The sequence below is a fragment of the Ictalurus punctatus genome, chromosome 8 (genome assembly GCF_001660625.3).
Source record: "Ictalurus punctatus breed USDA103 chromosome 8, Coco_2.0, whole genome shotgun sequence".
Lineage (NCBI taxonomy): Eukaryota > Metazoa > Chordata > Actinopteri > Siluriformes > Ictaluridae > Ictalurus > Ictalurus punctatus.
In genome coordinates, this window is record NC_030423.2 from 11,410,185 (window position 1) to 11,425,047 (window position 14,863).

At 40.1% G+C, this 14,863-nt stretch overlaps 1 protein-coding gene across 1 annotated transcript in view; it reads right to left on the reverse strand.

Moving 5' to 3' along the window:
- Positions 1 to 1,840: 1,840 nt before the first annotated feature.
- Positions 1,841 to 14,863, reverse strand: part of gpc3 (glypican 3) — a 123,539-nt gene continuing 110,516 nt past the window's right edge. Inside the window, exon 8 of the mRNA XM_047157177.2 lies at positions 1,841 to 2,943. Coding sequence (XP_047013133.1) covers positions 2,768 to 2,943 — 176 coding nt within the window. The 3' untranslated portion in view covers positions 1,841 to 2,767. The remainder of the gene's footprint in view (positions 2,944 to 14,863) is intronic.

Below are 14,863 nucleotides of genomic sequence, written 5' to 3' on the forward strand. Positions count from 1 at the left end.
ATCATCTTAATCTGGTTTGGCTGTGAGACACCCTGTTACCACAAAAAAAAAAAAAGCATCAATATTGGCTTCCACAAATCACAAATACTGGTCAAACAAGGCGAAGTGCTGCACATACAGGAAGTACTCGTCACTGAATGCTGAACTGGGTAACTGGTGTGAAAGAAAGTCTTCGCGAGTGCTCCACAGCTCAGAGCTGCCAAATGGCCTCAGATATTCCCCCACTACTCAAATCAGCTGTAATATAAACAGCAATGAGGGAATTTGGTGTTTAATTACGGGGCTTCTTAACACAATTCACTACAGGCCAACATGTAATAACTCATTTAATACCCACTGGATTTTCGATGTGATTTCATTCGTGAGTTCTCAGTCGTTTACTTGAACTTACGTGCCTATTACTTTCAGATGAGAATGGAATGAGACACTATCTTTCAGAGCCTCCAAACCTGCTATACTTCTGGGCAAAACAAACCTGCGGATTGGATACTGGATCACGTCATCAAACAGCTCAAAATATGAAACCTTTTCCATAATTTACAAAGAACATACTGCACATGAGAACATTTATTACTCTACACGTTAAAAATGACTGTACATTTACAGCATTTCTTTCACAGCAAAATATTATTTTGGAAATATTTTACAGGGTTGTACAGATAAACGATTGGGCAATTAGAGCAGTGCGCTTATATACAGTAAAATACCGGAACACACAAGGCATAGTGGAATATTTAATGTTTTAGCAAAGATTCTCATTGTGTCGACATCTGTAAATGAGCAGATCTTATTCTGCGGCCTTTATTTTAGAAATTTTTAAGTGAGCTCATACCCTCTTCGATATAAGTTTATATGCTAGTAAAAATGTCAGGTTAGCAAAGCACAAACTTTCTTCTTTTAGCGTGAATTAATTCAATGGTAGAGGTGGTTGAATCAGTGCAAACTAGTCGAGTGAAGTGGTAGCTCAGTGATTAAGCTTTAGGGCTATAGATCAGAAAGTCGTAAATTCAAATCCCAGCACTGCCAAACTGCCGTGGTTGACCCTTAACCGGTCTGTACAGGTTTTTTTTTTTGTTGTTGAGGTTTTTTTTGCTATTGGTGCGACCAAAAATGCTTGATTTTGCTGCGACTTTAAAAAAAAAAAAAAATAAAAAAATTGTGATGCAAATGACTTGAATTGGCGAAACTGCAATTGCACGAACTTTTTTGCACAGTCTTTCACAGTGAGGTTTGTTGGTAAATGAGACTTTTTAGTTGTATTCATATTTGATGCTGACATATCAAAGAGGGTTTTGGCTGAATGCGCATTGTTGAGCAATTTTGAAAAACTCCGGGTCCTCCGAACACTGCGGCGTTTCCTTGATTTTGCATTAACGTCTGCGATCGAGAAATCCTGGCAGAACTGCTTAACTCTTCATCTGCTCAGTTTTTATCCTGCTTCAATTGTAAGTTTCATATAACTTTCAATAAAAGCACGAGTCAAATGAGTGAATGGATATTTTGTTTAAAATTTACAGTACATTACTGAAAACATACAGTGATGTACCGTAAAAATGTAAAGTAATTACCTGTAAATATATTACAATACTTTAATGGACATATGTTTCATGATTATTTACTGAAAATTGTACAGTGACTTAAAAAAAACATTTTTTTTTTTTTTTTTTTTTTTTTACAGTGGTCTTAAGTTATAGGATTATCCCTTTGAGTGACAGTTTTAGAAACAAAGAAAAACATACTCAAACACTTCAGCCATCAACACAGCGCCTCCTTTCTTGGACGCCATTGTCTTGGCAACTTGCAAATCAAAGCAAAGATGAGAGGAGGACATTTAAGCGTGTCCACATGGGCCATATCTTTAATCATCCAGCTACAATACACACCTAAATATGACATGGCCTGTCACTGCGAGAGTCAGAGAGACAGACGAGGATACAGAGAAAGAGAACGAGTGAAATACATGTCACCAACGAGAGAAAAAGCAAACAGAGAGTGACGGATGGAAGAAAAGATAGTATGACTCTAAAAGGGAAAGTTACCATTCTAATACACTGTTATCTCTCCAAGTAACATTCAACTGGTGTCACCCTGCAGTGAGAAGGTTTCACAACGACATACCAATCCCTTGATCTCCTGCAAGGATCATTTACTACAGAGGAAATGAGTGGCAGAATTAGGATGCAATGTGGTGTGTATGTGTGTGATCATGTCCAGGCATCAGACAGACCCCGTGTCCACTAGAGAAGCACTACTTTTCCCCAGACCCCATTAGTCACAGTCTTCCTCCTCTGGAAAGTCCAATAAATTACAAAAGCATGACATTTAGAAGAAAGAAAAAGACGGTTAGGTTCTTTACCTACAGGAAGCTCTGTTCTTTGTGTAAAGCCATGTGTAAAACACCAGAAAGCAAATGATATCCCATGTAAAACAGATGACTGTACTGTGAGATAAAAGCACAAAGGGATACAGTTAGGATACGTGTTGTATTTGTCATGCTCTGGGAGAGTACATCTTTAATGGTTTAGCAACTGAACAGATCCTTGTAGAAGTCCAAAAAAAAACAACCCAGACGTTCATTAAGTAACAGCAGAGATTGCACACACAAAGGGAGAAAGAGTTTTCTGTCTTCACTCTAGGTCATCTTTCAATATATGTACAAAGGGTCAGCTGCGATGTCCTTTAAAACTCACTGGCCGGTTTAAACGACAGTCAGGAGTCGATGGAGAGGAATTCTTGAGTGGAGTCTGTGTAAAACAGATTGGAGGGTTCACTGAAATCCAAAGAGAAGGAGGATGACGAATAGAAAGAAGACACGAGCAGGGACACGCAGCCCGTCTGCCGCTCCAGGTACAGACGCTCCGGCATGCGTGTCTGTGGCAAGTCTCGGGGTCAGGAGCAACTCGTGAAAGGTCAAGTCATCCATTGCCAAATTATCTGCCAAATCTGAAAGAGAGAAACAGGAGAAGAAAATAAGAACCGATACAATGTCTAATTTGAAGTGGAAAGAAAGGGAAAGCTTGGCTTGTTATATTAAGTGCAAATAAAAGCTGTAAAAGCTCTTTCCCACCTTTCACTGTTACAGTATACTGGTTTAAAGTACACTTTAAAATGGTACACTGCTGTAACACTTTTAGCACAATAAAAACAAAAACAAAAATCTCTAATTGTTATCTAGATTGTTATCATATTAATGTTTAGATGACAGCATTCCAGAAAAAGAATGGGACACAAACACTATTAAATTACACATATATTAGGAGATAAGAGCAGAAATGCCATTTCTACATAGTTTTCATATAATACTGAATGCTAAGAGCAAAAGTCGGACAGCTTCCCTTACCAAGTAATGTAGTACTTGCACATTCACTGTAGCGTTATAAGTCATTCTATTGGAAAATGTGGAAGTTGGAAATGCTACGTTTCTCTACATTATCTGCTTTCGATCATAATGTGACATTACTGTACACCTTTCAAGATGCGTGCTATCATGATTCAAAGCATATGTATGTCTGTCTGCAACAACTTGCCCATCAGGCATGCCATCACCCCACAAGGAAACTAAAACAACTTTTCATTTATGCCAGCATCTCATATCAGGGCACGTGGTCTGAGAAATGCACGAGAGCGACACTGATATAAGTCGGGAGTTATGAGAAAGGCCAAGAGGATATCAGTTATAAAAGACCACTAAGGAGAGGCACTTCAGCTATGTGTGGAAGCGCCTCCTATCAAGCCAGCTGTGCAGAGCCTCATTCTTTCAGACGCACACACACACATACACGAGAGCATGTGTGCAGACACACACCATACATACAATAGCCTACACACATGCCCAATGAAGCAGTTCATTTCTAACATAGCTTTCCAGTGATAGCAGCATACACTCCCCATTATCCCAGACACAACAAACACACCACACACACACAAACACATCGCATCCTCTCTGCTTATAAAATTCCAACTTTTTCGCTGAGTCATAAGAAACCACACACATCACAAGAATCTGATGGCTAGCATATGAACTTTAATCAAAATACATAAATACCACTGACATGTTATGTTTTCGAAAATATCTTAATTATGCATGTCTAAGAGCCGAACCATCAACCCAACCCATACTGTTCATAAATATCGTGACACGATTGTAAACGGTACCCTCTCTCATTTGGATCATTTCTGACCTTGTTCTATTAGTAGTATGTTTTATTGTTATAAAATTGGTCGTAGACGTCAGCTTATCGCGGGAGGCACGGGCATGTTGACCAAATCACACATATTACCAATATTACAGTCAGACAAATAAATAACATTGAGGAACTGTGTGTGTGATCACATATCCCACCCCCTAGCTTATATAAGTATATTAATAAGTAAATGCTATTGTAATTATTCAGTAACTACAGTAAAACTAATAGGACATGTTACAAGAGTGAGGACTGAAAGTCTGGAACCGATTACTATGAGTTTAAAGGGTTATGAGAAAATGGCCATGATTAATTACTTAACCAACTGGTAACCGTGCCCCATATCCCACCATATATGGATATTTGAGGATGTTCTTTAGGAGTCGTCAATGTGCTTATTCCTGTGGTAACTTTAAGACAGAACAGGCCCCAGGGTTCGAAAACATTTTTGTGCATTGTATACATCATTCATAAGAACGCTTGAGTAAATAAACATTTGTCCGCATTTAAGTTTCTTCTACACACATCATTATAAACGAGGCCCCAGGCCTTAATATGACTCACTTCTGCACTGTACTATCACTGCTTCCATTTTGGAGCTATTGCTCCGCTGGGAGGAAGTCCACCATTTACACAAGTGGCTGCGTGGTGCTGGGACTGGCAGGAAAACCCTGAAACGTAATTAATTCTGGGTCTGAAGATCGGCTGGGAGTGAGAACCAGGCCGAGTGCAGGACAGGCAAAGAGATGGAGGCCTAATTTTGGGGAGGTGTCCAAGTGCCAAGGGGCCCATTTCAGTGCTGCCACCTTTAAAACAGGGGAAGGGGGTGAACAAATAAAGCTTGGGTACTAAAAACTCCTTGAAATTTCTTTGCAATTACGACAACGCTTGAACACGAGCCAGAGGACAATTAACTTTTTCTTCCCCTTCCTCCATGGCCAGGCCAATGGTTCGGGCACACCTCTAGCCTGAAAGGCTGATTTGTCATTGTGACAGCAGCACACTGTACAGCCACTCCCATTAAAGCAGACATGCAATTTGATACAGCTTTTATATACACTCGCCCTGCTTGGGAAGAGTGAATAAACCAGCGAGGCAGGCATGCAAGTGTGTAAGAGCATTGTTCAGGGAAAGTATGGGGAACTGTGAAAGGGTATGAATCATTTAGTAAAAATCTTGGCCTTCAGAGACATCCACCGAGTAGAAAAAAAAATGTAAAGGGGGTGGGTAACTGGTGAAACCGTACACTCCACACAACCAGTGTCTGAAAAAGGGCTTGTGCTGCAGGTTTTTCAGAACAAGCGAACGGTGACCGAGTATTATAGAAACAGTGGGTCCACACTCGTCAGTACTGGGACTAACATGCTACTGCAATTGGGAACAAATATGCATGTTTGTGTCAGGAAAAAGACACAAAAACAGACATCAGGAAGTAGTGTAAGCTTTCTTCCTTTCTCAAGGCTAGAATAAGAAGCATGTGTATATTACCAAGGCTTGAATAATTAACTAAAGGAATGTAGGGATGCAGGAGGTCCACTACAAATATCAACAGCACCCTCACTGGTGTTTAACGTGACCAACGTGGAACATTCTGACACACAATGTAGCAGGGTCTTCCTGGCGCTGGGACGGTCTACAACCCCCCACCACGGCTATCAGTTTCCCAGAGGATAACGCCCCAAGGGTCAGCGTAGTGCCATCGTGGTCTGGCTGGCGGTATCACAAAGTTGCGAGATCCTGTTACCGCTCAGGGTGAAAGCTCAAAAGGCAGCCATTGATTGTTAATGGTGGGACATAGCTGCCTCAATGGTAGTAGTGAACTATATCAAACAAACAAACACATAAAACAAGCTTCACATAAAAAAAAAAAAAAGTCCTCAGGTCTTCAGAGTGGAGAATGGGGCAGTAAAGGATTCTGTAGAGAGAAGTGGACTGTTTTGTTTTCTGGTAATTTTGTAAAGGTCAAGGTGTTTTGGAGGAGCAACTTTATAACGTTTCCATAAACCTGCTTTATAATGTATCCATAAATCTTTTCGACTGGAAAGGCGGTTAATTCCAGCAAAACAATACAAAATGAAACCCAGTCACCGAACACAAATCTAAACCTAACTAATTATAGCTGAGCATAAAGAGTAAGAACAAATGATCTTCAAGACACAACATTTATCACATACATAACAATGCACTAACCTATTCGAATGGGGGGGGGGGGGGGGGGGGGGGGATACATGCTTAGTATTTACTCTCTACACTGATTTATTTTGTTGTTGAGAACACAGTATCCATGCAACGGCAATATGAAATGAAATACTTATACTCCCAGCAGACACCGTTATCCGCATGTCAATTTATTGCGAAACATTCCTTAAATCATAAAAGCTCTCCAGGGAGACTTGGACAGTATACATTATACAAATTTTTTTCAGATGTTCCAGACAAAAGGCGAACATCCACCTGTACATTCACAGTGTTTATCCTGCAGCCCTGTACAGGTGTGCCTCAGAACGGCATGGTCTACGGAATGTCAATTTCCAAACACAGGTGCTTCTTATAAAACAGGAATTGGTTCATATTGCAGCTGCATTTGCTGAGCTGATGCTTAGGAAAATACACATGAATGCAGTAATTTTATTGAGAATCCCACCAGCTTAGCTGGTCTTTTGACATCAATGCTTGCAAACAAGTAGCTCGAACACAACGTTTAACTCAGACCTGTCTGCCAGTGTACATAGAGCTCTTTTGCATAAATCAAATCATGGTCCTCGACGTACGGCAGGGAGGACTGACATCAGACAGTACATATCTACCCCAAAGTAGTTTTGCTCAAAGTCCTTTTCAGCTTGTCGGAAATGGTGAAATGGTACAAAGGCTGTAAGATAATTCTATCACGTATGCTAACAACTGGACCATTTCTGACATTACTAAGAGTGAAAATGTAAAGAGGAATGAAAAAGGCAGCCAGAGATCCTTTTACTAACACATTCTAGGCAGATAAGTGAGCAAAAATAAATACAGCATGTCACACAGGATGTATCGCTAAAACATCTGTCACACATGCAATTTTTTTTTCCTGTAAATGTTTCAGCAGATTAACAGGATGAGGCTGTGTGTGTGAACATGAACCAAACTCACACTGATCTGACAGTTTGCCGAGACTTTGTCTGAACACAAGTTAGAACATTGTATGATAAGACGATACAGAGTTCTAATATGCGTTATAAAGCCATCGTGATCATATTGATCTGGGTAAAACTAAAATGAAGATAAACAAGGAAAACATCCTCGACCATTTTACTTTTTGGGTCAGAAATGTTTAATGTGAACAAAAACAAGTGCCACAAAAGCTATGAATAAAAGAATGAGAGAGAGAGAAAAAAATGAATAATGAGTCTGGATAGTAGACAGAGTCTGGAGCTTTTACCTGTATGAGCAGAGGGCAAAACTATGTGATTCAGAAATATATGACAAATTTACCCTGAACGTTCTAGACTTTATATAGAAATGCAAGCCTGGAAGCGTATTGAGGGTTGTTAGAGAACAAAGGCAAGGAATATTTAACCAAAGATCACCCCCCACCAATTGGAGGTCACTAGTTATTAAGTTACTTGTAACAGTTGTGTATGTACAGTACAATGGCTGTATCTATTACAAACAAAACCAAAAACAAGGTCCAAAAAGGCAAAGTAAACAAATAACACCAGACATAACGTCATTTGTTGCAGAATATAGCCCTATATTCGGACGGGATTCGTTTACAGGACATATGGCTGTAAAGTAACTATACGGGATAAGCGTTTTCTGTAGAAATCACCTAAATGCGCGTGTCTTCGACGGCCTATCACAGCAGCCCCGTGCGTCACACGTAACATGGTGCTGCACCTCAGGGTTTGATAATACAACATCATGCCACCGATGAAGCAAAAGAAAAGACGCAAACTGGATGAGACTCTGTTCAATTTCAGTTTGGACAAAATGGTACATAATCATTCCGTTTGTGAGGAGATTTTTCGGGACGTTTGCGATAAATGTCCATCTGTCAACGTCGTGTTTGGTGACCGGACTAAATGTCGAGAACGATTAGACTACAGAAAGTGCATTTGCATGGGATTAGTTTAACCTGGGGTTGTTTTTACAGGCTGTTTTATAGAAGGTGAAAGACACTGTAATCTTCAATCAGCACAGGAACACGCAGTCCGGGAAAACTCGTCCCATCCGAATAGCCCTAATGACAGAGAACTCCCTCATCTCCTTCATCCTCATCCTTCATGGAGTAATGTCAATGCAGATGGGGATTCTAATTTCTGTAGTTTTGTTTAGTTTCAATGAGATTATTATTCATTTCATTGATATTTATTAGTTATTTCAGTGAAATAGCGGAGTGTTTTTATGTGAAGATGTCTTAACAGACCCCCACGTCAATTAAGGCTGTGCTGTAATTATAGGGACTAATGGCCTTGCTCAGGTCTGATGGTGGATGAGTGAGAAAGGGAATGTGAATGTCAGCTTCCACACCCATGTTCCTGACCACAGAGTCAATCCAGTAGGCCTGCCAAGAAAAACCTACCAACCTGAACCCCACCTAAAGCTCTCAGCACAGTGTCTTAAAGAACGTTCACTCAAGCTCACTGCTCTCTCTCTGCAGGCCTCCCAAAGGGAGAAAGAAAGAGAGAGAGAGAGAGAGAGAGAGAGAGAGAGAGGTCTGGCAGTAGTAAATCAAAGCAAGTGAAGATGTGGTATAATGGTGAGGAGAAATGAATTGCTCATGTGAGGGGCTTCATCACTTCTAAACTGACAAAGCCTCTTAGAAGAGTGGTGAAATGCTTTCAAGGTTATAACACAAGCCCTGTCATCTTGACTACTACAAAACATTTCAAATGACCTGGAGGAGTGAAAACATTCATCAAGAAAGACAAGTGGAAAAAGAGAGGAAAGCTCTGTAGACGAGGGAGGCAGAAAACAAGAACGCCAAGGAGCTTGAGTGGAGATGTACGAAGGGCAAGCCTCTATGTCTCTCCTAATGACTCGAGCAGACTAACGCAGGAAATATGACTACATGTTTGGAGATAATTGATTCCTTTCCCCTTAAGCTGGACCACAGCAAGCCATGGCCAACATTCCCCACTGCTCTCCAATGGGCCCCTCGGTGGGCCAAATTCAAGTCAACAGCTATTAATTAGACACACTGGTGTCTGCAGAGGGATGACCAACACACCACAGTTATAATGCTGCTCTCAATAAAACCTGGCACAATTAGATTTGCCCTTGTGTATTTATATCCCTGAACCTCTGCTAGAGACAAATCAAATGTTTAAAGCCAAAGACAGAAGGGCAGATGTAGAAAGACATGAGGCAAATGTCCCAACAAAGACCATGTTATAGTGTAAGGTGGACACAAACAAAGTGAATAAGAAGACATTTGAGATTTGCCCTGACTAGAAGATGGTGGATTTTCCTACATATTTTAGCTACAGCAATGAGAAAATGTTACTATGGAAAATTGTGAGAAACTTTGCCAGCCACTACACTAGCCTGCTACTGAAAATGTTTGTATAGAAATGATTCCAGACATTAATCTGGCATGGCACGGCTCGCGTGGAGGTATGTAGAGGAACAATGTAGAGGATTATGGGTAATTTGGAGAGCTGAGCTGTGCTGAACACTTAGGTGGTAGTTACAAAACTACCAGGAGAATTATTACTAAAATGCAGATAAGGACGTGCAACAAGCAGTTGCAGTCATTTCCGTCAGAGTCATCTAAACCATCGCTGTTATGAATGTCATAACTCTTAAAACAGTTCCTTGCAATGATCTTATCTGTTGAAGGTTTCCACCAGTTCACAAGTTTTATAAACAGGAATAAATTTGAAATTATGACAAAAGAGAAAGCAGAATTCAAGTCTAATAAGCCTGCTAACGTACTTCATTAAATTGTGTCGGTGTTAAATTCGAACCTCCAACCCCCGGAGGTGTGATGCAAATGTGCTAACTGCTAAGCCATCGTGCCCCTCTCACAATTGGATTAGAATCCCAAATGTGAAAAGCAACTGTAACTAGATTACTGGCATCAGGAATGCTGGGTAACCTTGATGCCTCAAAACTGTTCATACTCAAACAATATGGAGGATTTCCCACAAGTCCTGGTGGCGTGGCATCACATTCCCAAGCCCTATAGTGTTAAACATTTAGAAAATAATAGCGATCGTTTGCATTATTAGCCCCACTGAAGCAGCCAAGGAACTGGCTGTCTGAGAGATACGAGTCAGTCCATTCCATAATACTCATTCAGGAGACTTTGTACTATTTATTATTATTTACAAAGTACCTCTGCTTCAGAGATAGCCATTTAAGTCACTTTGTTACAATGTTACCTCCCAGTTTCCAGCCTGGTCATGGTCACCATAGGCATGAATAGATGATCCCTGATGGTTTGTCCTGGCTTGAGTCTCTAGAGAATGTAGTCATGTTGACAGACGTGCCACAAGAAGCCGTCTGGAGTCAATTTGTTACGTCAAGAGCTCTTGCTCGTGTAAATAAAACTCTTAAACAAACAAGCACGAAGGAGAAAGGCAGGACTCTTGTGAATGGAGAAGGTTCCCTGTAGATTATGGTAAATATTGTTTGGATTTAGTTAGGATTTTCTCTTCTCTTCGCATAGCTGAAGTTAGACATCAGTCCATTTTCCCACCATCTTCATGATTTGGCCTCCTAAAGTGCTCTATTATATGAAACAATGCAATGTGACAGGTTTAAATTCCCAGTGATCAACTTGTCTTCTAGTAGGAACCAGCAAGAACCCTAAAACATCTATAGAGGCCATCCATCACATGCTTGTGCACATCAGGCCAGATGCTGTTTACACAGATGGTGGTTAAGTCTCATTATTTTTGTGAGTGTGTGTGGTTGGACGTTTATGTGTGAGCTGTGCGAGAGTGGGGAATGACTGGTGTTTATAAGCCAAGGGAAAGGGGAGGGAATGCTGCACAATCCTCCAGATCCGTTGCGCCGTTCCTCAAGGCAAACTTCCGCTCACTACGATCAGGATGATTTGCAGATGAGATGGTGCCACCACTGTAGCTTCCTCCCAGGAGGGAAACAACCCCCTCTGCTTCATTTCGGTTTAATGAGCTCATTTTCCAAACAGGCCATTAACCAATTCAAATGTGAGTCAACAGTACTATAGGTAGACTGTGCTGCACCATCACTATAGCGCTAATCCCCTGAAATCTGTCCACCATATCTGATTACCGGCCCATCTAGTGCACATGAATGTGATCAAGTGCCTGCTTAACTGGCTTCCTTCAAAGTCTTATTGCTGTAGCATGACAGATTGGAGCTCAGATCTTTCCCACTGCACATTCAAAAACAAGAACCAGCACTGGATCATCTCTCTGTGACAGCATTGCTAATTCCAGCATGGTGGAAGTGTTTGTATTAAAATTCCTTTCTCTGATTGGCCAATTGGTTAAACAGCTTATGTGCGTCACACCTGTCTCTGCTAAAACCATGAACTACACTTCCCAGGATCCTCAGCCAGCCACAAAACTACATCATACAAACAATCACATCACACACATCTGGCTAACAATCACTACATTTTGATCAAGCACACCTGCTCATAACTATACACGCCCAACTTAATCAACCCAGAGTCTCAAAAGATCTTTCTGAATTCTCGCTCCTGCATTCTACATGTGACGTTGCTACCTTATTATTGCGTATATCGTGCTTTGACTTTTGCTTTGCTTTTCATCCTGATCCTGGCTCTGGCCAGTTTAGTCTGCTTGTAGATAATCAGACATTTATGCCTGATCCTGACTCTGATTACTACCTTGCCCTTTGGGGTTGTTTGCCATGACCTTATTCTGTGAACTCAACCCTGAATTTGTATTAAAATAATCTTAATAGTAATTAAAAGATCGATAATTAAAACAATCTTCATCTTTAACCCATCGTTAAAATGACAAACATTTCCTCTAGCACTATTCCCATATACTACTATCACTTAACTGGTGCATTAAACCGTTGCCAAAAGTTGTGGCATATATAACTGACCATAAAAATTCCTTTTGAATAAGATTTGTTTATTTATTTGTATATGTGGGGAGTTCTGATGAGCTGTGTGAAAATGTTCTTGAGAACATTAATACATCCTCAGTTACTAAAAGGCATCCTTTGATACAATTTAAAATATAGGCATACATGGTTTTTACATACATGATTATTCAAAAGTCAAGTCCTCAACGTGGGCAAAGTGTAACATTCAATTCAATTTTACACTTTGAAATTCAATTTTGGACATGCTCAAACACGTACGTGTTTTGAGAATCGGTCGTTCATTTTTTTTCGACAGAGTTTACGCTACAGATCCATTAGGATCTATATTAAGAAATATTATCCGAAATATCCGAATCTGATCTGAATATCTGAAAGAGGTCATCTCTCTTGGTGCCCCTTTTGCCAAAAGATTAATTCTACAATTATGCAAATTTAAAGCTATACCCATGTTTGAACTGTTCAGAGATCTAATTAGTGTGCTCCATTTACAGCAAATGCAGTATAATCTAGCTGATAGAACAGAAGCTTTTGGTAGAATGATGACCGATACTGAGACATATAGGAAACTTAAATATTGAGTCATATAGGAAAAATAAACGAAGACATTTCTGACATGGCCATTGTGCTGCTCACACTAAATATTTTTAAAAGCTGTAATCGGAAGCTCTGTACTTAATATCCAAATGTTGTTTTTCCTTTCGGGAAAATAAGTAAGGTTTCTTTAGCGTTTTTTTTTTCTTTTTCTTATGCTTTTTTTGTCTCAGATTCTACTTATGATACGTTCTGCTTATAGACTACAAAAAAGGGGTTAACATGTTTCAAAAGTAAATATATTTAACAGTTTATCTATTTTGAGCTGTAGATTGAAATCCCTTGCATGGACTGTCAACTTCATGCAAAAAAAAATTTATGACAGATCCAAAACTTTCCCTCTGAAGGTATTCAGTGTTGCATCTGCGTTTACATTTAGTCATTTTGCAAGCTCTGTTAAAAGCGAAGCAATCTTTAAAAAAAAAAAAAAAAAAAAAAAAATACCCCAATGATTCTTATTGTAGATTGAAAAACAACTTGGGTTTATTTGAGCTATTTAACAGAGCAGAACATCTAATCAAGTTAAATATTAGTAAGAACATAACCCTATAAACCCCCAAGAGGGTTCCTTTTAGTTTCACTGTAGTTAATGAATAATTATAAAAGTTACTGAATAATATGATTTAAGATGAATAAATGAATAATAACCTGCCATGACCTTAGAATTACTTTTAATTACAACCTGTAAAACTCCTCTTGGCATACATAAAGTAATAGACATGGGGCATGTTGGATTTAATAGAAACAGGGCTCTTTGCTCCTCACCTATCAGGTGCTGCGGGTCAAAGGTGCCACATGGAGCTCGTTAGCATTCCAGCCTCCAAAATGGAAGAAGCATGGGATAAGGTCTGTGTATTTTGGAAAGAGGGAATTGTGTGTGTGTGTGTGTGTGTGTCTGCACATTCATTTGTGCGAGTGAAACATACTTCTGGTGTCCATCACTGTCTCTGGAGTTCCACTCCATCTTTCTTCTTGCCACTCATTGTGTTTGAGTAAATTTGTAGCAGACCTGAGGTTCGGGAAAGGCCCAGACTCTTGCGGTGAGCTGCGTGTTTCACATTGCAGGCATATTTCCACGCTCTATTTTGCTAACCTCTGCCTGCTGATAAAGGGCCAAAGAGCACTGAAGGGGGGAAAAAAAAGCGCCTCTGCCGCACTTACAGTGACCGAGTGTCTGCTGAGCGCTGGAAAATAACAAGAGCTCATCTGACACAGAGCTCACTGTGTGGTGCAGAACTAGGGCACTTCCAGTCCTACAGGGAAGGCTCTACTACATGGCTCAGGGCCTATAGTGACAGCTACATTTGTCAACTTTTCCTGATTCTTGCCTGCAAGGATAATCAAATGCGGGTATGGAATGCAAAGCAAAGACATCTTTAAAGTATATGAAGGTGAGGCACAACACTTCATTCCAGAATTTTCCAAACTACGGTTTATGGTAAGAACCATCATATAAAGTCATATAAAGGGAGTAATATAAAGGGAAGAAAAGAGAGGAGAGAGAGCTGGAGAGAATGTTGGGGAAGGCCCAAAAGGATCCAGGCTAAACACGAGAAGAGGCAATAAAATGCCTTTAAAGGCAACTGCTAGGTAGGCTTGAAGTAAGGAGAGTGAATGAGCTAAAGATTTCCTTTAGCTCAATATCCAGGAAGTTAGCCTTCCATACATACGTATATATACATACATGTGCACACACATACACCAATCAAAATTACTCAACCCCCCCATTGCACATCAGGTGTATTGACCAATTGTACAGACTTTCAGCTGTTTGCGATGAACAAATCAAACAAAGGCAATTGAAATAGTTCAACACAACGAATGCTTCAAGTGGTTTCCCCAAATTCAACTGAAAATGCAACTTCTAATGATTTCTCCAGTTTCAAAATTATTCAACCCCCTGAATAGAATTCCTCATAACAGCACAAATATGCAAAACAGGTGTTGTCTCAAGCACACCTGATGCAACTCATCAAGGGCTTCATTAGTTGCCTCAGGTGTGCTTGAGCTGGAACAGATGAAATACCTGAACT